Source organism: Trifolium pratense, linkage group LG1, assembly GCF_020283565.1.
Source record: "Trifolium pratense cultivar HEN17-A07 linkage group LG1, ARS_RC_1.1, whole genome shotgun sequence".
Taxonomy (NCBI): domain Eukaryota; kingdom Viridiplantae; phylum Streptophyta; class Magnoliopsida; order Fabales; family Fabaceae; genus Trifolium; species Trifolium pratense.
The window spans coordinates 5,270,263-5,293,194 of record NC_060059.1 but is presented as its reverse complement, the minus strand read 5'-3'; the positions used below and the strand labels follow the sequence as shown (position 1 = coordinate 5,293,194).

The 22,932-nt window shown below is 30.0% G+C and overlaps 3 protein-coding genes across 3 annotated transcripts; all 3 read left to right on the top strand.

Annotated features, from left to right (window-relative positions):
* Positions 1-5,788: 5,788 nt before the first annotated feature.
* LOC123897271 (serine/threonine-protein kinase STY13-like) lies at positions 5,789-8,342 on the top strand. Its single transcript, XM_045947848.1, has 6 exons — positions 5,789-6,032; positions 6,803-6,924; positions 7,060-7,259; positions 7,353-7,527; positions 7,689-7,823; positions 8,115-8,342. Exons 1-6 carry the CDS (start codon positions 5,789-5,791, stop codon positions 8,322-8,324), a joined length of 1,086 nt encoding a protein of 361 aa, XP_045803804.1. The 3' UTR covers positions 8,325-8,342.
* A 2,702-nt stretch (positions 8,343-11,044) lies between these two features.
* LOC123902307 (protein GL2-INTERACTING REPRESSOR 2-like) lies at positions 11,045-11,891 on the top strand. Its single transcript, XM_045951998.1, has 2 exons — positions 11,045-11,235; positions 11,503-11,891. Exons 1-2 carry the CDS (start codon positions 11,086-11,088, stop codon positions 11,734-11,736), a joined length of 384 nt encoding a protein of 127 aa, XP_045807954.1. The 5' UTR covers positions 11,045-11,085; the 3' UTR covers positions 11,737-11,891.
* Positions 11,892-14,618: 2,727 nt separating this feature from the next.
* On the top strand, positions 14,619-18,301 carry LOC123902309 (homocysteine S-methyltransferase 3-like). The gene is made up of 7 exons (XM_045952000.1): positions 14,619-14,981; positions 16,659-16,715; positions 16,828-17,054; positions 17,270-17,399; positions 17,486-17,689; positions 17,780-17,851; positions 18,062-18,301. The coding sequence occupies exons 1-7, from the start codon at positions 14,820-14,822 to the stop codon at positions 18,218-18,220; spliced, it is 1,011 nt and encodes a 336-aa protein (XP_045807956.1). The 5' UTR covers positions 14,619-14,819; the 3' UTR covers positions 18,221-18,301.
* Positions 18,302-22,932: the final 4,631 nt, after the last annotated feature.

Here is a 22,932-nt window from a genome sequence, read left to right as displayed (position 1 = left end):
GATATTGTTAGATTGAATATCTTTATTATGAGTTTCGATCTAAAACTAAGTTAATGAGAGAAAATTCGAAGGTATTGAATTTTTTTATTGTTTTTAGAATGAAAGGGGCATAAGCCCTGAATTGGTCATTTTAGGTCTACTTTTGGTTACACTAGCAAAGCGAAGTCAAGGAATGGGGTGGATACGATTTTTTTTTTAATGGTAAATATATTATTAATCAGATTTTTGCACAAGACGAACAGAGACAGATAGAAAAGGAACTACATAATAGAGGTGCAATATATATATATATATATATATATATATATATATATATATATATATATATATATATATATATACACACATAACACCGCAAATAAACACAAAAAAAAATACCACTTAATCGAGGTCCACTTCTTAATCTCATAATCAGAAAAAAAAAAACACCCCTCAGCTTCTAGGCCACAAGAGAAAACACACCAACCCGACCCATAAAGTTGTCATTAGACACTAACTTCCGATGTCGAATCAAAAGCGGTCGTTCGATTAGAATCCAAAAAATAGCTTTGTAAGGCAAAAGGCTGATGGGCAATGGTAGAATGAGAAACCTAAGCACCACCACGAGGGCAACGGTGCCAATTACATCCACAACCAATCACCAATGAAACATATCACATCCGAGGAAAAAAAAGAAAGTCGACACCAACGCGGTAGAGATCAAACGGAGACAAAGATAACTATTAGATGAATGATTTATAATTAATTTTTTTATCACATCACACATATGTGTTGGCACACATGATAGGATAACTCAGGATAATCGCTATCATGCTGATATCTTATATGGGTTCCGCTAACATGTGCCCTAAGGACACATTTTAAGGTGCATTTAATTAACTAATATCCCATTTAATTTACTTCAAAAATAGCAATAATCAACTTTATTAATTAAAAGATATGATTCACTATATTTATTACCCATTTAAAAAAATTGCAAAGGAAAAATATGATACTTGCCAAATACGTGATGTATGATCACACTCGTTTGGTCAATTTTTTTTTGCTACAAAGCTTTTTTTTTTGTCAAACCTTTTTTTAAGTTGAAAAAAAACTTAAATTATAGTAAGTGTTATAAAATTGTAAAACATATTAGCAATTAGAAAGTTAAAATAGTAGTAACAATCGTTATCATTACAACATAATACTATAATACTCGATCTTGATCATCTAAAAAGAAAAACAAAAAACACAAGTTAGCATAAATCTAGTAGTACCTGAAGTACTATAAGCCTAATTGTTAGCAAACCAAAAAAAATTGGATGCATGTAATTATGGTAGTATTACCAGGCGCGTGATCATAAATCAAATTTAGCAGTATATCATAATTTTGTCTTTCCAATTCTTTTAAATGGGTAATAAATATAGTGAATCATATCTTTTAATTAATAAAGTTGATTATTACTATTTTTGAAGTCAATTAAGTGAGATATTAGTTAATTAAATGCACCTTAAAATGTGTCATTGGGGCACATGTTAGCATTTGCCATCTTATATTTATCCCGTTTTATATATTATTCTATCACTATCATATTCTACGTACCGAACGGACCCTCACATAGTAATAAAATTAACTACAAATTAATAATCTCAAGCGTCCATTGCAAATCGGACGACCAGAGCACTCGCGTAAAATCTAAATCCATGTTTCATAGCACAATGAGCTGTTTTTTTTCTTCTCTCGATCAAATAGAACAATGAGCTTGCCAAATCCATGTTGCATGCATTCTTAGACACTTCAAAACATTCATTGGCTACAAACTTCATAAATTTTTTAATCATCTTCGTCTTTAGTGATTCAAACATCCGCGTAATGACTTCAAATAGGTTTAACCCAATTATCTTGGACAAAGGACATCACTACAAGAATCCTCTGCCTTTCCAACAAAATTTTTTGTGAGAATAGTGCCAATTTTCGTAGGAATTGTAGCATTTCCGACGACATTTCCTACCAACAGATTTGTAGGGAAAAAGCTGACTATTCCGACAACATTTCCTACGAACTTTGTAGGAAATGTATTTGTGTCAGGGGACCACTTTCAGTCAGAACATTACCTACGAAATTTGGTAGGAAATGTATTTGGGCAAGGGGACCACTTCCGTCAGAACATTACCTACAAAAATTTGGTAGGAAATGTATTTCAGTCAGAACTTTTCAGTCAGAACATTACCTACGAAAATCTGGTAGGTACTGTATTTAATATTTAAAAAAAAAATAGCTTCAGGTTTTTTTAAATTGAATTAAAATTAGGTTTTAAAAACTGCACCAAAACTAATATTTCAACGTCTTAATATATACTATTTTTTGGTGTGAAGTTTGTTCTTCCTTCACTCCTGAAACATGCACATAATTCGTACTCCTATCTTATTTCCAATAAGTTTTTTGTTCAATATATTTTATCCCATTTTATTTTTCCAAATTTGCATAATATAGAAAACATACTGTTGCCGATATTAAAGTTTTGCTTCACAAATTTTTTCGTAACAATATTTGTATCAAATTATACACACAAAAAATATACTTAATTTATTTACCATATATATTACGTGTGCGACGATCAATTTTCTCTTTAATGAAGTGTGTTTAAAATCTGAAAATGTTTTATTACCAAAACTTTGTTATCATTTGTTGCACATATATCATCATTGTATAGTTAATACTGCAGGAATTATAATTTCAAGCCAGATTGCTTTGCAAATATAATAATAATTCTGATCTTTAAATACAAGCCGTCCGATCTGGATCCAACAGTTTTAAATTCACTGACTGCACATGCAGTTAAGGGTATTGACTGCACCCAATCTAGGTCCCTAAATTAATCTTCTACTCAACTCAAGTCATTGCGTTGTGTGTTTCGCCGCATAAAAGTGCGTTAGCTCATAAGTTGACTTTTGTCTACTGTGCATCATACATTAAAAGAGTTCAATTTGAAATACAAAGGTTGGCCAAGATCAATGCATGCAAGCTTGATGTCTAACATTGAAGAGTACGAATTAATTGCTTTTTGTATCTTGGTCTCGGCACATAGTACGTAGTAAATTAGGTAGATTTTCCTTTTTCAATATATTTATTTGGTTAATCGGTCCAGTGGTGATTTACGTTAATTAAATTTAATAGGGAGGATCACTGTTCGATCTCCCACAACTGCGATCGGAAGAGAATTGAAACCACTTGATGTCAGAAATACATAATTCTTTTACGAAGTTTCTAGTTACAGAAATAGATCATTTCAAAACCAAAATCTTAGGACACTACTAATAGAAGGACTAGGACAGAAGATTTGAACACCAGCCATATATATTCACCAACAAAGTCTAGCACATCACTTACTTTTTCCCTTAGAAACAACACCACAAAATATCATACATGTGTATTACCGTTAACTATAACCCTATAAACTATTTTTACAACAAGTGAAAAAGAAAAGAAAAAAAAACTATTTTTACAAATTAAACTCGATCAAATAAATATAGAAAAACAACATTATTGATCACAAATTCACAATTCATATCCAAAGAGATGCAACTCATATATTAAAATAAAAGCGACAGATAATCTGATTAACATCAACAATTAATTACTTAATAATAAAAATTCAAATATAAACATAACAATTGTTTTAAGGTGAAATTTCTAGTCACTAGACAACTTAATAAAAAAAGAACATGTTTAATGTGCATGATAAGAGACATAATATGATAATTGTATTATATTTTGTCACAATCTAGTTTTTTTTTTTTTTTTTTGTAGGACAGTAAAATATGATAAATTAATTATTCTGAAACTTATTTTATCTTGTTTTTTTAGTTAAATTTTTTATCATGAATTTGATGAGATAGGTTACCAGTAGGATATGATAAGAATTGAGTTATTTATTAGATCACAATTCTTATAAAAATTTTAACTTGTTTATTTGCTCATGATTTTTATTTAAAATTATATAAAATTATTTATTTCTAAAATTTAAGTATTATAATAATTTAGAGAAAAAAATGTTTTATAAGAGTAATTTTGTCATATTATTACGAGGTATGTATAAAAAACATGATATATAATAGTTATCATATTTGTTATCGTGTGTGCACGGTACAAACTTATAATAGGATAACTATTATTTTATTTTATTTTACAAAGGATTACTATTATCTTTCTTTTTTTACAGAAACTATTATCTTATTTATATAATACTAGCGGATCAAGCAGGCGCGGAAAAAACATGATGTTATGGTGAGTTTGTTAATAAAAGATTTTTTTTGTAAAAAAAAAATGTGTCATGTTTTATGAAAAGTCCACACCAAAATTCATGGATTATCTTTATATATAGTATATATATAGATATAGATTATGTCATATTACATTATATATGCAGCGAGTCGGAGTTTGAACTCCGTTAATTTCACTTATCCCCTTAAGGGTTGAATTTCTAGTCATACGTTACTTAAAAAAAAATCTACCACCATCCTATCTAACGACTAAAACAGACCCTTATAAATTATAGATATATATAAGTCATAACAAATCATGAATACTTTGTTAAAAGAAAATAAATAGATAATCATAGTTTTTTTTTTTTTACACAATCATAGATATATTTTAAATAGCGAAGATTTATTTCAACTCGAAAAATTAGTCTCTACCGTTACACATAAAAAAAATCTTGGATTTTCTTATTCTATCATCCTACCTAAACAAAGATAAATAGATAGATAATCCTAGGATACATTTTAGATAACGAAGATTTATTTCAACTCGAGAAATTAGTCTATACAGTTATTAAATATACACTAAGTACACAAAAAAACAGAGTTTTCAATCTTTGATATTAAAAAGTGTATCCTGCTTTTCCTTATAGAAGGGGATACCCCCGCTTCTCTCGTTCATTCTGTGTTTCCTCTCAATCGTAGCACCGACTTTTATTCTCTGCGATCCAAATTTCACAACGATCAATTCCTTCAACATTCTCTCATCTTTTTTTAGGTATTCTTTTTTCCCCTTCATGCATTCCATAATTATCATCATTATTATTTTTCTTTACAATTTCATTATTTTTTTTTCTTCCAATTTCTTCAATTTATTATAAATCTATTTTTGCTATGTGTTTATCTTAGGGTTAGAGTCTTATGTGTGATTTTTCTCGATTGCATGCAGCTTTTTCATCAATGATTTCGTTTTTACTTTGTTTTTTCCCTTTTGAAAATTTGCTCTTGTTAAAAAGTTGATTTTTTGGTTGGTATTGTTCATGTTATTGTGTGAATTGGTTTGTTTTTCGATGGATTTGGTTTTATTTTTTTAATCAAACGTTGTTTTTTTATAAAATAATAATGGTTTTGGTTAATATGATAAGTGGAATGGGAGGAGAAAATTTTAGATGTAAACCATTTAGATTGAAGATTTGATTTTTTGTTTTTTTTAGGTTTATTTTTATAAGCAAGATTTTAAAAAACGATCTGATAAACACGGCATGGATGTTGCTTTGATGTCTTTACGACCGCAATTGTGGCTGCATTATTTGTGTTTGGCTGCAATTTTTTATGAAACACGGTCGTGATTTAAAATGTTGCTCATTAGTATTTATCGTTAGTTTTTGTTCGATAACAATTGTAATGCTGAAAAGAAAAAAATGTGATTTTTTGTTTGTTTTATGAGTGTAGTAGTGTACCAGTTGTTCAAAATTGTTCTGGAGTTTGAGGTTGTCGGTTTCGGGTGTTTGAGATGCAATCAGAAGCTGGGGGTCCTAGTACCCCTAACATGAGGGGTACTGGAAATCGAAGCGGCAAAGATATGATTTTCAGAGCTGATATGATTGATTTGAAGAGCTTGGATACTGAGCTAGAAAGGCACTTGAGCAGGGTTTTATCTAGAAACGCTGAGAAAAATAGGCGTAAAGAAGAGTGGGAGATTGATTTGGCCAAATTGGATTTACGATATGTTGTTGCGAATGGAGCTTATGGAACTGTCTACAGGGGAACTTATGACAATCAAGATGTTGCTGGTATGTGTACTTTATGTTTTGCATTCTTGTGGTTGCGTATCTTTGTGTTTGAAATATATAACAGGTATAAAATTATGCTATTCAAACATAATTAGATAGTGTAGATTGTTCTCTCAGCCGCGAATCTTGGTTTTTAATTGTGGTTGTTGCGCGGTTTGCTTACAATAGTTGATATTGCATGTTGTATTCTCTCAAGATTTGTTCTTTCAGCCGTGAATCTTAGTTTTTAATTGTGGTCGTTGTTGCGGTTATGTTACAATCGTTGATATTGCATATTGTATTCCTCTCAAGGTTTGTTCTTTCAGCAGCAAATCTTGGTTTTAAGTTGTGGTCATTGTCGCGGTTATGTTACAATAGATATTTCATATAACGACAAATAAGTACGGCTGATATGACCATAATTATGGTTGCAAAGGTTTATAAAATATTTATACAAGTTTTATTTTCCTATTTAGTTATTGCTTTGAGCCGCGAATCTTGGATTTTAAATGTTGTTGTCGCGATTATGTTACAATTTCTTTCAGCCGCGAATCTTGGTTTTAGATTGTGGTCGTTGTCGCGATTATCTTACAACTGTTGATATTGCATATAACGACAAATAAGTACGGCTGATGTTACCATAATTAATTAAAGTCCTATAAATTCTTTATACAAGTTTTATTTTCCTGTTTAGTTACACTGTTCTTAAAAAAAAGCTCAAATCATACTCTTGCTCTTGAATGTTTTTTATTTGTAGAATTCTCACTGAATTGTCATGTTGAATTTTCTAGTGAAAGTGTTGGACTGGGGGGAGGATGGTGTTGCCACTGCAGCTGAAATTGCTGGCTTACGAGCAGCATTTCGGCAGGAGGTTACTGTGTGGCAAAAACTTGATCATGCAAATGTCACAAAAGTACTAGCTTAATATCCTTCACACTCTCATGTATTTAATTCATGATTACTACTTTGCAAATTCCGAGGTGGATTGATAGGATTGTTATTTTCTAAAACCGTAGTTTGCTAATTGTTAGTATAATTCCTCCAACAGTTTATTGGAGCTTCAATGGGAACTTCAAATCTTAAGATTCCTTCAGATGCTGGCGGTCAAGATAACCTTCCTTCCAAGGCGTGTTGTGTTGTTGTCGAGTTTGTTCATGGTGGGACATTGAAACAATTCTTGTTGAAAAATAGGCGGAAGAAACTCCCATACAAGGTTGTGATTCAGTTGGCTTTGGACCTTGCTAAAGGGTGAGTCTCATTGTATTTAGTATTTACCTTTACAATTTTTGATATATAATTGTAATTTTCCTCTCAAACACGATATATTTTTCCTCATTGCAGTCTTAGTTATCTACATTCAAGGAGAATTGTTCACCGCGATGTGAAAACTGATAACATGTTGCTGGACGAAAACCAAAATCTGAAAATAGCTGATTTTGGTGTTGCTCGGGTTGAAGCGGTAAATCCAAGTGAAATGACTGGTGATACAGGAACTGTTGGATATATGGCGCCAGAGGTATTATTAATCACGCTTTGTAATTTTCTCTAGATATCGTGTGGTTCAATGTGATGGCTGATTATGGAAGTGTTATTTTTTATGATTATATCTCGCGTGACTGAGAAATTGGAACTCTATTTCAATATTTTGCTTTAATCGCGCCCTTAAACTACATGTAGGTTATAAATGGCAAGCCTTACAACAGAAGCTGTGATGTCTACAGCTTTGGCATTTGCTTATGGGAAATTTATTGCTGTGACATGCCTTATATGAACCTAAGCTTTGCTGACGCGTCAGCTGCAGTTGCTAATCGGGTCAGTTCATACAATTAACCATGAACTCTTTCTATCTACCCTCATATTCTTTTCCTATAAGCATTTTGAAATTTCCATCGTCTTGTCTCAATATGGCATAATTCCTGTATATCGTACCCTAAATATTTCTTTCAGCTGTCATAATCTCATAATTCATAAGAGTACTCTATTCCGCCGTCATTTTTTTCTTCCCTTACATAGACATTTTATCTAGAAATACTTTATTCTGTTTGATGCATCATTCTACACTTCTATCTATATTCAATTCCGCTTCCATGCTTGCTTGCGCAGAATTTACGACCAGAAATTCCTAGATGCTGCCCAAGTGCCTTAGCAAGTATAATGAAAAGATGCTGGGACAAAAATCCGGAAAAGCGTCCTGAGATGCAGGAGGTGGTGAGGATGTTGGAAACAATTGATACAAGCAAAGGAGGTGGAATGATACCAGATGATCAGAGTCCATTATGTTTTTGTTTTATGGCTGGTCGCCGTGGTCCATAGTTATTCAAAAAATACTCAATTTTTGAGGAGTATTATTGTGTACAATATTAGGTCAGTCATCCATGGAGATATGCTGCATCTTTCAACTGTCATTTATTGGTTTGTCAATTTACTGCCTAACTTTACAGTTTTTATATATTAGACAATAAAGTAGATATTGGACTAGTATATTGAGTTGCTGGTATTGTGATTCATTGATTGATTTATGGGATACTCAATGTGGGGTTGACGGGTTCATGGCCTATGAAGTACGATCACTCTTCGGATTAGGCATGTTCCAGGGTTGGACACCGACACAACATCGACACTTATGATTATATTGAATGACGTGTCTATGTCAATGTCCAGTGTTCGTGTCTGTGCTTCATAATTCATGACTCATGAGCATTGGTATCTCTGTTTTGTTGTTGGGATAGATTGGATGTGTGTGTGCCATACTTCCATGTGACGATCTATCAAATCTAAAATGGGGATGCTTTTGTTAAGTGAAACATTTTTTATAGAGTTTGAAAAACTAAATAAAGTTGAAATATAGGAAATAATATAACTAATAGTTAAATATGTGGATGCAATTTTGAATTGGACAAAATTTAGGTGTATCTTCTTAAGAGTGTTTTTCATAGAAAAATGTTATTCAAACATATTTTTTTAACAAAAATACAACAAAACTACACTTTTTGTTTTTTTTTTTATAATTTTTTGCACATCTCGATATACGTGTTTTGAGTGGAGAAAAAATAATGTTGTATTTTTATCAACTTTTTTGTGTTTATATAACACACCTCTTTTTCATATGGTTGAATTGAGCCATTTTAAAGTGAATACAATTTTTAAATGCAAATTCAAATTTAGAAGATACACCTAAATTTAGAAGATACACCTCAATTCAAATTTAGTCATACTGGTCGATGAAATACACCCAAGTACAGGGTGATTTCTCTTTAACTTGTACAAGGCCTTCAAGGTCTTAGTTCTCACTAGGGACTATAAGCCAAAAATTTCTCATCCCACTACCCACTTTCTCACCACACCCCTGGAAATTCCATTTTTGCCCTTGGTCAAAAAATTCGGAACGCGTTTTCCGAATTTTTTTTGCCTTTAAAAACAACTTCGGAATGTGTTTTCCGAATTTTTTCCAAATTTGAACTAAAAAAATTCGGAAAACGCGTTCCGAATTTTTTGACCAAGGGCAAAAATGAAATTTCCAGGGGTGTGGTGAGAAAGTGGGTAGGTGGGATGAGAAATTTTCCTATAAGCCTATAAGGGTATATATGTTATATATGTTAGTTGTTTTTCCTTGTAACTTTGGGCTTTAGTCCATGATTTGAGAATAGTTAGTTTAACCGGGTTCCCTTCCTTGCTTGTCGAGATGAATTTTGGGAGCTATTTTTGTCATTTTACTGGTTACTCGTAGCGGATGTGTAAAAATCAGAAATTTTGGAGAAAAAAAAAAGTTGTCTGCTATTTGAACAAATTGGAAGTCTAAGATCAAACCATATTCAACACAAAATTAATCATTGTATAGATCGCCTTGCAAATATAGGTCTCAATGACGAGCACGAGCCTTATTGGCTGGTGATTGTAGAGGGTTTTTATTTGTTGTTTTTAAATTTCCTTTTTAAAAAATAAATAAATGATATTATAATTGTATTAAATAATTACACAGTGATATATAATTTGATGCAGTGTATAACCATATGTGCATTTTCTATATACCACTTGTGCATAAAAATTAAGAAGGTTCCAACAACACATTCTTCTCAATAATTTATTTTATATTTATTGGTTGACATTTAAATGTGTTCCATTTCATACAAAATTGAAAATTTTAAACACAAATTGCAGACATCCATATAAACTATAACCAATTAAAAAGTAATGTAAGTGAAGCAATGTTTTTTTTTTCTTGACTAAGTGAAGCAATTAATGTTTTAAAAATTGAATAATTTATACAATTAACATAAAACTGATTATAATAGTCGGACGTATAATCCTCATATATACATCCACATTTTGGATCTTTATAGGGAGTCAATTTTTTCTTCTTTCTTTTTTATGAATTCAGAACTTTTTTTTTAATGAATTCAGAACATAATAATATCAAAAAACTTAGAAAATATCCCAACGAAGTTAACATTTTTTGCAGGCTCTCATCCTCTGCTAAGTGATCATATATATAGATTTGTGTTTTTTCTGAAACCATGCATTTTATTTATATTAATATTTTTATATTTCTGTCCTAACAATTTTTTTTTAATATATTTTATGTACGGTTACTCTATTTATCTAAGTGTGTAAGTATCTTTTTTTTATAATAATTAAAATTCAAAACTTTCATCTCGATAGAAAGAATTCAAACTTTGAATTTGACGAACTTTTTTACTATTCATCGTATACAATTTTATATGATTACATATTTTGTAACCGATGTCGTTTTTATAAAATTTAACAATACTAGATTCACGTTTTTCTCGATACTATAATGTTTTTCTATAAATTAACATTTATATATATATTTTTGCTTGATCATTTTTTGTATAAAATGTATGATTATTCTATTTATCTTAATTATGGGTGTGAATATTTTATTTATAATATTTAAAATTAAAAACTATCAAATGATAACCGTTATTTTGAATTTGAGGTACGATGATGATAAACGTGAATCTCGTTTTTTAGTCAATACGTTTCAATCCTTTGTTTAGTATATATACATGTCGGTGTATGACTTTCTAATCACCACATACTCAAGTTGAAGGAAATGGAATCACCCACACATGCATTGCAAAAGAACAAGGGTCTGCCAATTAAGAAAAGAGGCAACCCTAACCTTCTTCATAAGCAATATCTCTTATCTCTTGATCTCAATCAACCAGCACAAATTGAACCGCAAGATCAATACAATTGTGAGGTAACCTTATTTTTTGAGTGAATTCATTCATATAAATATTACTTTTCTTCTATATATATAATTTTGAGGTCTTGATTTTAGATGATGTAATTTATGTTGTTTTTTTAATTATTGCGAACAACTTAATTATAGACTACTAGTTATTATTTTCCTCTCCTTTTGAGTAATATTTTTCTCTCTTTGAAAACACTTAGAAATCTATAACATTATATTATTTGGTCTTAATTATACAATTTTCTTTCATGTTTTTTTGTTGTGCATTCAAAGATTGAACCAACAAAGATGGGGATACAAAAAGGAAGTGTTGTTGAGGCGGAGGTGAATGAGAACATCAATCCGTCGCAGAAATCATCATCATCATCATCAGAATTGAGCTCCGATAATTTACACTCAGTTGGTGTGATGGGATGTACGTTTTGCTTGATGTTTGTGTTAGCTTCCAAAGCTGACCCCAAATGCCCAAACTGCAAAAAGAACATGATAGTTGTTGGCAATGTTTAAATGAATCATGCAAGAAGAAGAAGAAGAAAACATTATGTTTAAGTTTTTTTTTAAAAAAAAATTAGTAAGAGGTTTATGTTCTTGTTGTCGTTTGTTTAAGTAATTTTGTCGTCATTTGTTTAAGTAATTTTAAAAATTAAATAGAAGTTTATTTGCTGTCGTTTAAATTATAGTTATAATTTACTTTATATATTTTATATAATTATCAATCCATTCAGGAATTGATCCAGCGTGGGTTAATTAGTTGAAACTACAAAAATATATTACATAAGATTTTTTGTTTTTTTCTTGTGGCTTTGTGCTTGCAAGCCATATGAAAAAGGCATACTCTTTGTATTGTTTCAACTTTATCAAATATCCCAAAAGTATACTTAAAAAATATATATTCAAAGTGGTAAATATTAATTAAACTAGGATATATCTATAAAACGAGGATATATATTAAATTGGTAATATTGAACTTAGACAAAAAAATTCATTATTTCAGTTATTTGATAGTGCTACGGTTTTTTTGAAATTTTTTTCACATAACTACCATTTTTTTTTTGTTTTCACTATTTGATAGTACAAGGTTTAATACTCCAATTTTTTTAAACAAGTTGAATGCGTATATTTCAAACCACAAATGCATTACTATTTAGTAATTCACAATTTCAACACATTTTTTCATAATCTCTTCGAGTCTTCGCTTTTCAATTTTCTTTCGTCATTTAAAAATAGTGATGTTAAAAAATATCATTACTTTAAAAATAGTGAAAATATGTTATTTATATGAAAAAATAGAGATATTATCGTTTTATGATGCTAAAAAAATTGTAAAAATAGGTTAGGCTATTTTTTAAGACAAAAAAAAGTTAATTTATTTTTATGAAAAAATATGATGATTTATAATTTAGTTATTTAATATAAAAAAAAATTCGGAAGCCCACTACAAATAAACCCAATTAAAAAAAAAAAGAAAATGCTAACTAGTGTCCCTAACATTAGTTAAGAAAATTAAATACAGTAAAAATATCTTAAATTATGTTAGTCAACTTTTTTTTTTTTTTTACATAACGTGTAGTCAACTTTTTAAAAAACTATAAAATAATCTTTTCAATACATTTTTTTTGTTTTCTAAATAGTATCCCAATTCCCAATGACATCCATTAATAAGCCTAAAAAAATATTCATTAATAAATTGTATTTTGATATCTAAAAAAAATTTCAATAAAATAATCAAATACCTAAAATAGCATTTTAAAAATAACTATTCAAATCAAATTTTAATTTGAAACTTTTATAAAAAAAAATTAATATTTTTTACATAAAATTATTTAACACTATAAGAATCTATTTTAAAAAAATATATAACAGGGTGCTTGAATCCCCTCTCTTCTAGTAACTAACTACTGGTAAACTAAGCTCATAATTCCCATTATATTCCATATTTCCATTTTCCATATTTCCATTTTCTCTTCTAGTAACTAACTACTGGTAAACTAAACTCACATAGACATATCGTTGATATATTGTCATGCATATATCATATATACCTTATCTTATATCTTATACTATGTACATTTATAATATCCCCGACAAATCATCTTCATATACATAGCTTTATTATAATGGAAATGATGTGGACTATTTTAGTGGAGAGGTTCATTGTTCAATTCAATGACCTTTATGGAGAAATTTTCCAAAAGAAAACACAAGAGTGACTGCATGCTTGTCTTTATCTCAAAGACTTGATATAGAAGTTGGTCCAACTAGATATGCACGGATTGATTACTTTGCTTGTCTACATGTCTTTCTCTAATACACTTCATAGGGACGTTAGTGAGACCAGATACATGGTGGTGTGAGATTTTGGTTTTCTCTCCTTTTCCTCTTGCACATTTACTTCTATACCCTTTTTATAAAACATTTATCAACACTTTTCACATTGTAAGAAAATTTTGTAGTAGTGTAATGTAATGTTTATAGGAAATTAAGGTCAATTTCTTTTATAAAATTAATGTTTCTTCCCATTTAGAGCTGATAATCAGCTATATGTCTCTGTAAGTTTAACTCTGTTGATAAGAATATCATATTATATATGTAGGAGTTAGAGTTTGAATTCCGTACACTTCACTTATTCAACATTAAGGTGAAATTTCTAGTCAATAGACTACTTAACAAAAGAAAAAGATAACCAGTGATTTTTTCATTTATATTTTAAGGATTAAATTCATTTTTTTATACCAACTTTTAAGAATTTAATTTGTATATATTAACCATGTATTTTTACGTCTGCATCTAATTAAATCATTCTAAAACGACACATTTTTAAGTTTTTTTTCTTCTTAAAATATCTTCATACATATCTTCTTGACATTATTCAATTGAATGCACACATATTTTTTGTTTTTTAGATTATGAGTATGTAGAAATTAATCTCCTTGGTCAAAAAGAAAAAGAAATGAATCTCATTTTTTTTAAATAATTACATTTAAACTAATACTTTTTGTGGTATTTATATAAGAACTTTTGTTTTTCTTCATTTTTAGTTTAATTGAATATACGGTGTATTTAGTTTAAAATATAGTCCAAATATATATGATATTCGATAAATTTAAAGAATAATTTTTTTTTTATAGTAGGGGGGCCAAATCAACCACTGTTATTATAGACAAAAAATCATTTTTAAATTCACTTCTATGTCTAGTCAATATTATAGATTAAATATATTAATTTTTTATTTAATTTTTTTGTTGTTGTTTATAGTAGTGATTGATTCATTGAAGGGAGTTCAAGGTGTATAGGTGAGTATAAGGAAATGCGTCTACGTTTGTGTATCCAGATCAAAAAGAATCTTTACTAATATAAATAGAATTCTTTCTTATGAGTGACAATAAATCAAATAACATGTTAGGGTCATGATGGTAACTTCACGAAATCCCATATATAAGAAATATATTAATAAATGATTCAGTACTATATATAAATAGGTTGATGCAACACTATAACACAACAAAAACATTAGGCCAAAGCCAAACAATAAGACTCAAGAGTTCAAAACTGTCCCGTGATAATATATCTCTTGAAGTTGGAAGGAAGTGATGGAGTTAGGAGGGTCAATGAGGGATTTTCTGCACAAGTGTGGTGGCTACGCCGTCATAGATGGTGGTTTTGCGACTGAGCTTGAACGCCTTGGAGTGGACCTCAACGACCCACTTTGGAGTGCCAAATGCTTATTTACTTCCCCACACCTCGTCCGAAGGGTACACCTCATTTTCTTTACTATTTTTCTCTCTCTTCGTTTTGTTTTTACGTCTGATAGCTTAATTACTAGAAATTTTACTTTAAAAATAAATAAGTAGGGTGTTCGAATTTTATAAATATTTTTACTACTATCCTGTATGAAATCTCAACTTTTTCCTTTTAATTTTGTAAAAAAGATATTTGATTTTTAGTTTTTACAATATTTTCCATCATTTAAAATGTTCAGGTGCCATGTAGACTAACGTGTGCGTAAATTAAACATTTTTTTTTAATCTAATAATTCATTGGCTTAGAAAATTTTACTTTAAAAAAATAAATAAAGTATCCGAGGTTTGAACCTCATTTTCTACATAATATATGTGATGTGTCAGTTAAACTCTTAACTGAGTTAAATTCACGGGGACCCATCCCCGTTCCTCATAAACTTAAGTGTCTAAAATAAATTATTTTAATAGTAGATTAAAAACGAAATTTTATTATAAAAAAACAACAAAATTTTGCAATATAACGCGCCGGCGCGTCCCGTGCGCACGCACGGGTTTTTAACTAGTTCAAATGAAAATAATAGAAAAGCTAGTAAGCAAATAAACAAAAAATGTACACGTGGTAATTTGTGTTGTCTAGGTGTTATTAGCTCATGAACTATAGTGCCAGGTGTAAATGTCTTTTTGGCTGCCTTTTTGCCCATGAAAATGAGGTAAGGACCGGTTTGCACTTTGCATGTTTCAGGTGCATTAGTTAAGAAATTAAAAATAATAAAATTATCTTAAATTTTGGGTAATAAACTTTTTCGGTAAAATGTAAAATATGTTTTTTTTAATACAAGGTTTACTATTTTTAGTTTTCTTAATTAGTGTTTGGAAGAACTAGCTAACATGACCCAAATAAAATATTGTTTTTGGGTTGGTTTAGTAACAGAAAATAATTTCAATTTTTGTTCAAGTTTTTTGTTTTTAATTCGTCAAGTTTTTTATTTATTTATAATAAATAGAGTTGAAGATCGAAGTCATGATATGGAGCTTTCTTTCAATTCGTGGAATCTAAGAAACAATATTAAAGTTAAACATTAAACATAATCCAACTAGCTAGAAGCCTAGAATGATTATATCTTGTCCTTTATTGCATTAGAATAATTTTGAAATTTATAATGAAGAAGGAAGAAATGTATAACTTAGGAGAACCTTATCTCTGAGATGGGATTGACGTGTTTGGATGTATACGATGAAACTTGCATTTATTTATTGACTACCAAAACAACTTAAAGCAGACGGAACTACTCATATGAGTAAGTAGTGTTTGTTTGGTATTTCTACTTGTGTAATAAATTAGGGATTGTGTTAAAAGATTGCAATTTTCTTTTCAAACAATTTCATAATTATAGGCCTAGCTAGCTGCCTAGCTGTTCTTGCATAGAACCAAAAATATAAATACTTCCTCCATCTCACAATGAGTGACTCATTTTGACTATGCAGTATGACTATGCTATGTGATGCCTGAAACAAGTCAATAAAGTCACTCGTTGTGGGACAGAGGGAGTACTTTTTTTTTTTTTGACAAACGGAGGGAGTACTTAGCTAGTGATGATTCTAGTCAAATTTATTATTCAATTCGCACTTTCCATGTCACCAACGTTTTGTTGAATTAAGTGACAAGTATTGGTTGACACCATGTAACAGGTTCACCTTGATTACCTTGACGCTGGAGCAAACATAATATTAACATCATCATATCAGGTAATAATTCATATAAAAATGTTTTTACCTTGACATCATCATTGAGGTAATAATTCATAGGTGCTTTAGGCCTCTAAATATGCTCTGTGGCAATTGGTGTATATTTATGCAGGCCACAATCCAAGGTTTTGAAGCTAAAGGGTTCTCTAAGGAAGAAGGTGAAGCACTGCTTCGAAAAAGCGTGGAGCTTGCACGTGAGGCACGTGATATTTATTATGCTAGGTGCACAAAAGATTCATTTGATTTCATCAGAGATGAAAGATATAGAAACCGTCCCATTTTAATTGCAGCTTCTGTCGGAAGTTATGGCGCCTACTTAGCCGATGGCTCTGAATATACGTGAGTTAATTAAATAAATCTGGATTAGAGAGTCTAATTACGGTTTGGAATGAATGCAAGTTTGACCGAATCACAGTGTGTCACGACGATTTTAGCAAAAGTTACGGTTTGGAGCTTTAACATAACTGCAGTGCTATCGTGATTTTGTCAAACATGCATTTGCTTTCGAGTTTGATGAAAATAAGTAGCATGATGTTGATTGTGTGTTTTGACAGAGGGGACTATGGTGATGCAATCACTGTCCAAACACTCAAAGATTTTCACAGGGAAAGAGTAAAGATTCTTGTTGACGCGGGTGCTGACTTAATTGCTTTTGAAACAATTCCAAACAAACTTGACGCACAAGTAATTACTACCTTTGCAAATTTGATTAAGTTTCACTTTGATTTTGAGTATGCTCATTAATTTCGCTTACGATGAAATGTATATAGGCTTATGCTGAACTTATGGAGGAAGAAGGAATAGAAATTCCTGCATGGTTTTCTTTTTCTTGCAAAGATGAAAACAATGTGGCTAGTGGTGAATCTATCTTAGAGTGTGCTTCAATTGCTGATTCATGTAGACAAGTTGTTGCAGTTGGAGTTAACTGTACTGCTCCTAGATTTGTTCATGGCTTAATTTCATCTATTAAAAAGGTGTCACTTTTATATAAATTTCATATACTATCAATATTTTTGTTCAATATGAACAATTGTGAACTAAGTTGTGAATTCCTTGAAAATCAGGCAACAAGTAAACCAATACTTGTATATCCCAACAGTGGAGAGACTTATATTGCAGAGAGCAACCAATGGGTGGTGAGTTCCTATTTTTCTCGCTTATCTCATGTTGCGGTTTTAATAAATGATTCAGATTTCAAGTTCGGTATTTTAGATTTAAAAAAATAAAAAAATTGGTTTAAAATCTAGACTGTTTGATCTTGATCAAACGACTGTGACGTGTGCGACTGCTCGAAATCCATAATTTAGACATGCATTGAGTTGATATGAGGTTGTTTATGTTTGTAGAAATCAAGTGGGGAAGCAGAGGATGACTTTGTCCCTTACATAGGGAAGTGGCGTTATGCTGGGGCTTCTATTTTTGGTGGGTGCTGTAGAACCACTCCTAAAACTATTAGAGGCATAGCTGAGGCAATATATGAAAAATCTCATGGCAAATCTATATAACTGTTGATGACTATGACTATGACTATGAGTGTAATAATGGAACAAATTATCACAATAATGTAAAGGAAATGGTTAACTTTATATCTTGTATTCCACTTTCATATGTGACATGCACTAATTAACTTTTGCACAAAGATATAACCAAACAAATTGGAGATATGCATATATAGTGATATCTAATAACTAATATTATAAATTACTTGGCCTACGTGCAAAATTTTGATTGATAGTAACAAAATCAGATAAGGATACGAGAAAATGCTTGAATGATTGCCTAAACAAATTGGTGCCATTTGTACCTATGGCAGAGAAATGGTTTTGCATCTGTATAGTAACGTCAAAGAGAAATAATCAATACCTCTCTTGAATTATGTTTTTACTATACAAATATTTTTGTTTTAGTGCAAATTTAAGGTAATTAAATTGCAATTGCATAATGTTATAAAATTAGAGAATTTGTGCAAAATAAGGATATTTGTTTGACCAAATTAAGTACTAGTACAATTTGTACAAATAGATGGAACGAACAGAAGAGGCACCTTGAAGAATGCCATAATGCATAAATGGAGAGTATGATGTGTGTGCAGATGAGATTTCTGCACATGAAAAATTGAGTATCATCATGCTGGCTAAAAATGTCTATTCATCACATTGGCAATTACACACACACTTGGCTAAGGCCCTATATACACAATGACCCAGACATTAGACTTAACATCTGATCTCACAGTCAGTAGTGCGCAATGTACTAACATTGAGCCCAACATCTATCCTAACAGTCTACACGTTCGAGCTCAACACATTTATTTTATGGGTCGAAACTCGAAGGACTTCAAAACACGTCAAATTGTTGAGTTTTTATCTCCATGTTTACTTAAAAACCAATGTTGTCTAGAAGTATTGTTTTGGATGTTGAGAAAACATACGGTTTTACCCAAATTCACCATTCGAGGGTTAAAAAATAAAAAATATTTTTTCCATCCAAAATAATACTTCTAGACCGAATCAGTTTTTAAGAAAACGTTAAGTTAAAGACGGCTCCCTTAATTTATTTCCCATTATGGGCTATCTTTATTTGGTCTAGCACTACAGCCCATTCAACAAATAAATTGTGATAAATTTACTAGAAAGTATACCGGTATCAATATTCAGAAAGAAAGAAAAAACAAAAAATTCGACTTTTGGTGGTGGATTTTGTTTACCACCAGAAGTCAAATCAATTTTGAAATCGGAAAGGTTCAGTATAAGAAAAAATTGGTTTTTGTTTGTTAAAGTGAAGGATATTTTGGAAATTTAAAATATTTTAGGGGGTAGGAGTATAATGTAGGGAGTATGAGTGTATGAGGTACAAGTAAGGGTCCTGTTTGCTCTCCAGTTGGATAATTGCCCAGCCCAAAATGAGTTGTGCTTTCATGCCTACTTAACGGACTCTATATTTCCAAAATTACCCTTCTCTATTTCTCCCACGTTGGACGTAATTTGATGTAAAAAATGTTTATAAATAATTTTTATTCTTCACTTTACAAAGTTAATTTGTTGGTTTATTGAATTAGAGTAACTCATTTTATAACGATATTAAAGCTTATCATAGATTTATAGAATTATAGGAAGAATCACCACACTTAGAGGTGAGAATAGGCTAGGCTGAGCTAGGCTTTGCCAAGCCTGAGCCTGACTTGTTAAAAAATCAAAGATCTGAGTCTGGCATATGACATATCATATGTTTATTTTTTAGGCCTCAGTCTGACATTTTGAAAGCCTAATGTGGTCTGTTAGCCTGTTTAAAAGCTTATTTCTCATGAATATATTTAAATAAATAATTATATTTATTTTTAAATATACTTATGAACTAATAAACTGATGTCCATTTGATATTTAACATGATATTTTAGAGACTTTGAGTATATATGTCATCATATTTCAATTCTAGTTTATGATAATACATTTATATACGTAAAAAATTTATGTAGATTAATAAACTTAAACTATTGAAAGTTAATAAATTTATAATTTATTCAAAGTACAAATTTTAATATATAAATAATAATAATAATAAAAATATTATTCATATTAACTTAAATAGGTCGGCCTAGTAGGCTAAAAGATTTTTTTAATGGTATGTAGCCTAACCTATTTAACTAAATAGGCTCATAGAAAAGCTTTGACCTGCTCTATTTAAAGAAATAAGCTGGCCCTGCCTGAGCCTATGTAAGCAAGACTTTAAGGCCTTGTAGGTCAGCCTGACCTGTTCCCACCTCTAACCACACTAAATCCCATAACGTTGGGTGTATCGAGAAGTCTCATGTTTTAGGTGATTATGGATGTTCCATAAATATAGTTAGGGGTGATTTCATTGAATAAATACCAAGAATCAAAATTAAAATAGGAAACCAACAATTTTTTTATCAATAAATAGGAAACCAACATTCCGCATGAACTTAATTCAGTTGGAAGAGACATCGTATTATATATGCAAGATCATGTTCGAATTTCGGACACTCCATTTATTCATTTTAAGAGTAAAATTTTCAACCACTTAACTACTTGACGATAATAAAAAAAAAAGAGAAGCCAGCAAGTGTATAAGAAGCTCAATTACATTAAAATAAATTAGTGTTATGCATAAAAGTAGTACAAATTTTAACAAGAAAATGAGTGTAATTTATGTTTCTCACGCAAGGAATTAGATCGTGATTTTTTCTTTCAAAATCAATTTATAATTTTTTTATTGATTAAACTTTCTATAATCTTTTCGGTGTTAATGTTTTGTTCCTATTTTTATGCATATATTAATATTCCTATTTTTAAGCCTATAATCTTCCTTAAAAAAAAAGCATATAATCTTTTTATTGTATTTATCTTATTTTTTTATATATTTTTTTTAATATTTTTGTTAGTTAAATTACAATGAATGATATAAAACTTGCAACGTGGTTAAAAGTAATAAGGATAAATTAATAATTTTGGTGGTAATTGATTTTAATATATTAGTAATAGATAAGACATCAAACAAAAATAAAAAGACTTTCTAAAAATCTAAACAGTACGATCTTAATTAAACGATTCTAAAATAATAACTGCAACTACCTACACCAATTTTTTACCGCACCTGATCTGAATCACAATTTATATGATCCAAATACTTATATTTTCATACTTCGTATACACACCTGGATGAAGACGAATGGTAGGTAAAGGTGATGCAGGACATCATCTTGAAAAAGTCAGATACCCCATAATTTGATGAGGAAATATGAATGAGAATTAACGACGTATTTGTAACCGTATTTATAATATTCAACGTGTTTAATAATGCCCCACTACTCAGGTAGTATATAAGTTGTTCTCAATTATTAAATGTTGATACAACTATATTTAACATTTTGTTAGGATTTTCCTTAAAAAACAAAAAAACATTTTGTTCGGATTTAAATTTGCAATATCATACAATTGTGTGTGTAAATTTTAGTGGTGTTTATCATTTCATTTAAAAAAAAAATCATTTTATTTTTATTCAATATCTATTTTCTTATTAAATAAAAAAATGTTATTAATAAGAAAAAAGTTAACTCTACCAAAAAAAAAAAGTAACTATTTAATGATCCTTAGCTCATATTGTTCTTTTATCTTTTTAAAAATATCAAATATATATCAAAAAATAAACTTAGTCATTTAAAGTTTTTCCTTAATTGCATTATATATGCATGAGGCTGAAGTTCGAACTCCGATTATCTCACTTATCTACTTTAAGGAGTGAAATTTTTAGCCATTAAACTATTTGATCCATAAAATAAGTTCTTCCTTTCAAAATTTTCCAAAAATCAATTTGCAAAAACCTTAGAGGACTCAAAGAAAAAATATTTCGTAGATTCTCCCTTTTAACCTTGGGAAAAAAAGGAATTTGCTTAACGTGTCTTACGGCCAAATTCAACCCTATTGCATTTTTTTATTAGACTAATTTTAATATTGGAATAGAACCTCTAAATGTTATAGCTAGACTTGCTCTTATGGCGTGGAGAGTGTGCATATAACATCAGAAGCACACTCGTAGTGTGTACCATTTTGCTTGTGAATAATGGATACATCTTTAATTTAAAAGATAGTGACATGAGAGGAAAGCTTTGTCACATTTTGAAAACGGCAAACTCAAAGCTAATTTGACGAAAACAGATGAAAACTTGAAGATAAGAAATAAAAAAAAAAGGAGAAAAAAACAAATTTGTGTCTTTCTCAAATCAGAAAAAGCAATAAAAGAATCCAACCAAAGACATGTAAAAAAATAAAACAAAAATACATCTTTGACCGTCTCATAAAACATATTTTGTCCCATATTTTATAAGATACTACTAGATCCTATGCAATTAGTTTAATTAATAGTTTAATTAACTGTTAAATTAAACCCACTTGAGTTGGTGCATTGGTATTGACTTGGGATCTGGAAGTGTGTTCCTCTTGTTCGATTCTCTCTGACACCAATTTGAGTGGGCTAATTTAGCTTCTTCAAAAAAAAAATTAACTGTTAAATTAAAAAAAAAATTTAATTTCGTATTTTATAAGGTGGATGGTCTAGGAGACATAAAGCAAAAGCAAGAAACAGATATTCTTGGAGTTCTTTTTTAATAAAAAATAAAATAAATTTAAGAACCAAATACTAATACCACTAACTTTGGAATATACCTTATTATCATCATCATTATAACCTCATTGAATCC

Coding starts and splice junctions, on each gene's coding strand:
- LOC123897271 (XM_045947848.1), top strand. CDS start 5,789: ATGAGGGGTACTGGAAATCGAAGCGGCAAAGATATGATTTTCAGAGCT. Junction 6,925..7,059: donor ATCATGCAAATGTCACAAAA/GTACTAGCTTAA, acceptor TTCCTCCAACAG/TTTATTGGAGCTTCAATGGG. Junction 7,260..7,352: donor GCTTTGGACCTTGCTAAAGG/GTGAGTCTCATT, acceptor TCCTCATTGCAG/TCTTAGTTATCTACATTCAA.
- LOC123902307 (XM_045951998.1), top strand. CDS start 11,086: ATGGAATCACCCACACATGCATTGCAAAAGAACAAGGGTCTGCCAATT. Junction 11,236..11,502: donor AAGATCAATACAATTGTGAG/GTAACCTTATTT, acceptor GTGCATTCAAAG/ATTGAACCAACAAAGATGGG.
- LOC123902309 (XM_045952000.1), top strand. CDS start 14,820: ATGGAGTTAGGAGGGTCAATGAGGGATTTTCTGCACAAGTGTGGTGGC. Junction 14,982..16,658: donor CCCCACACCTCGTCCGAAGG/GTACACCTCATT, acceptor ACCATGTAACAG/GTTCACCTTGATTACCTTGA. Junction 17,055..17,269: donor GCCGATGGCTCTGAATATAC/GTGAGTTAATTA, acceptor GTGTTTTGACAG/AGGGGACTATGGTGATGCAA.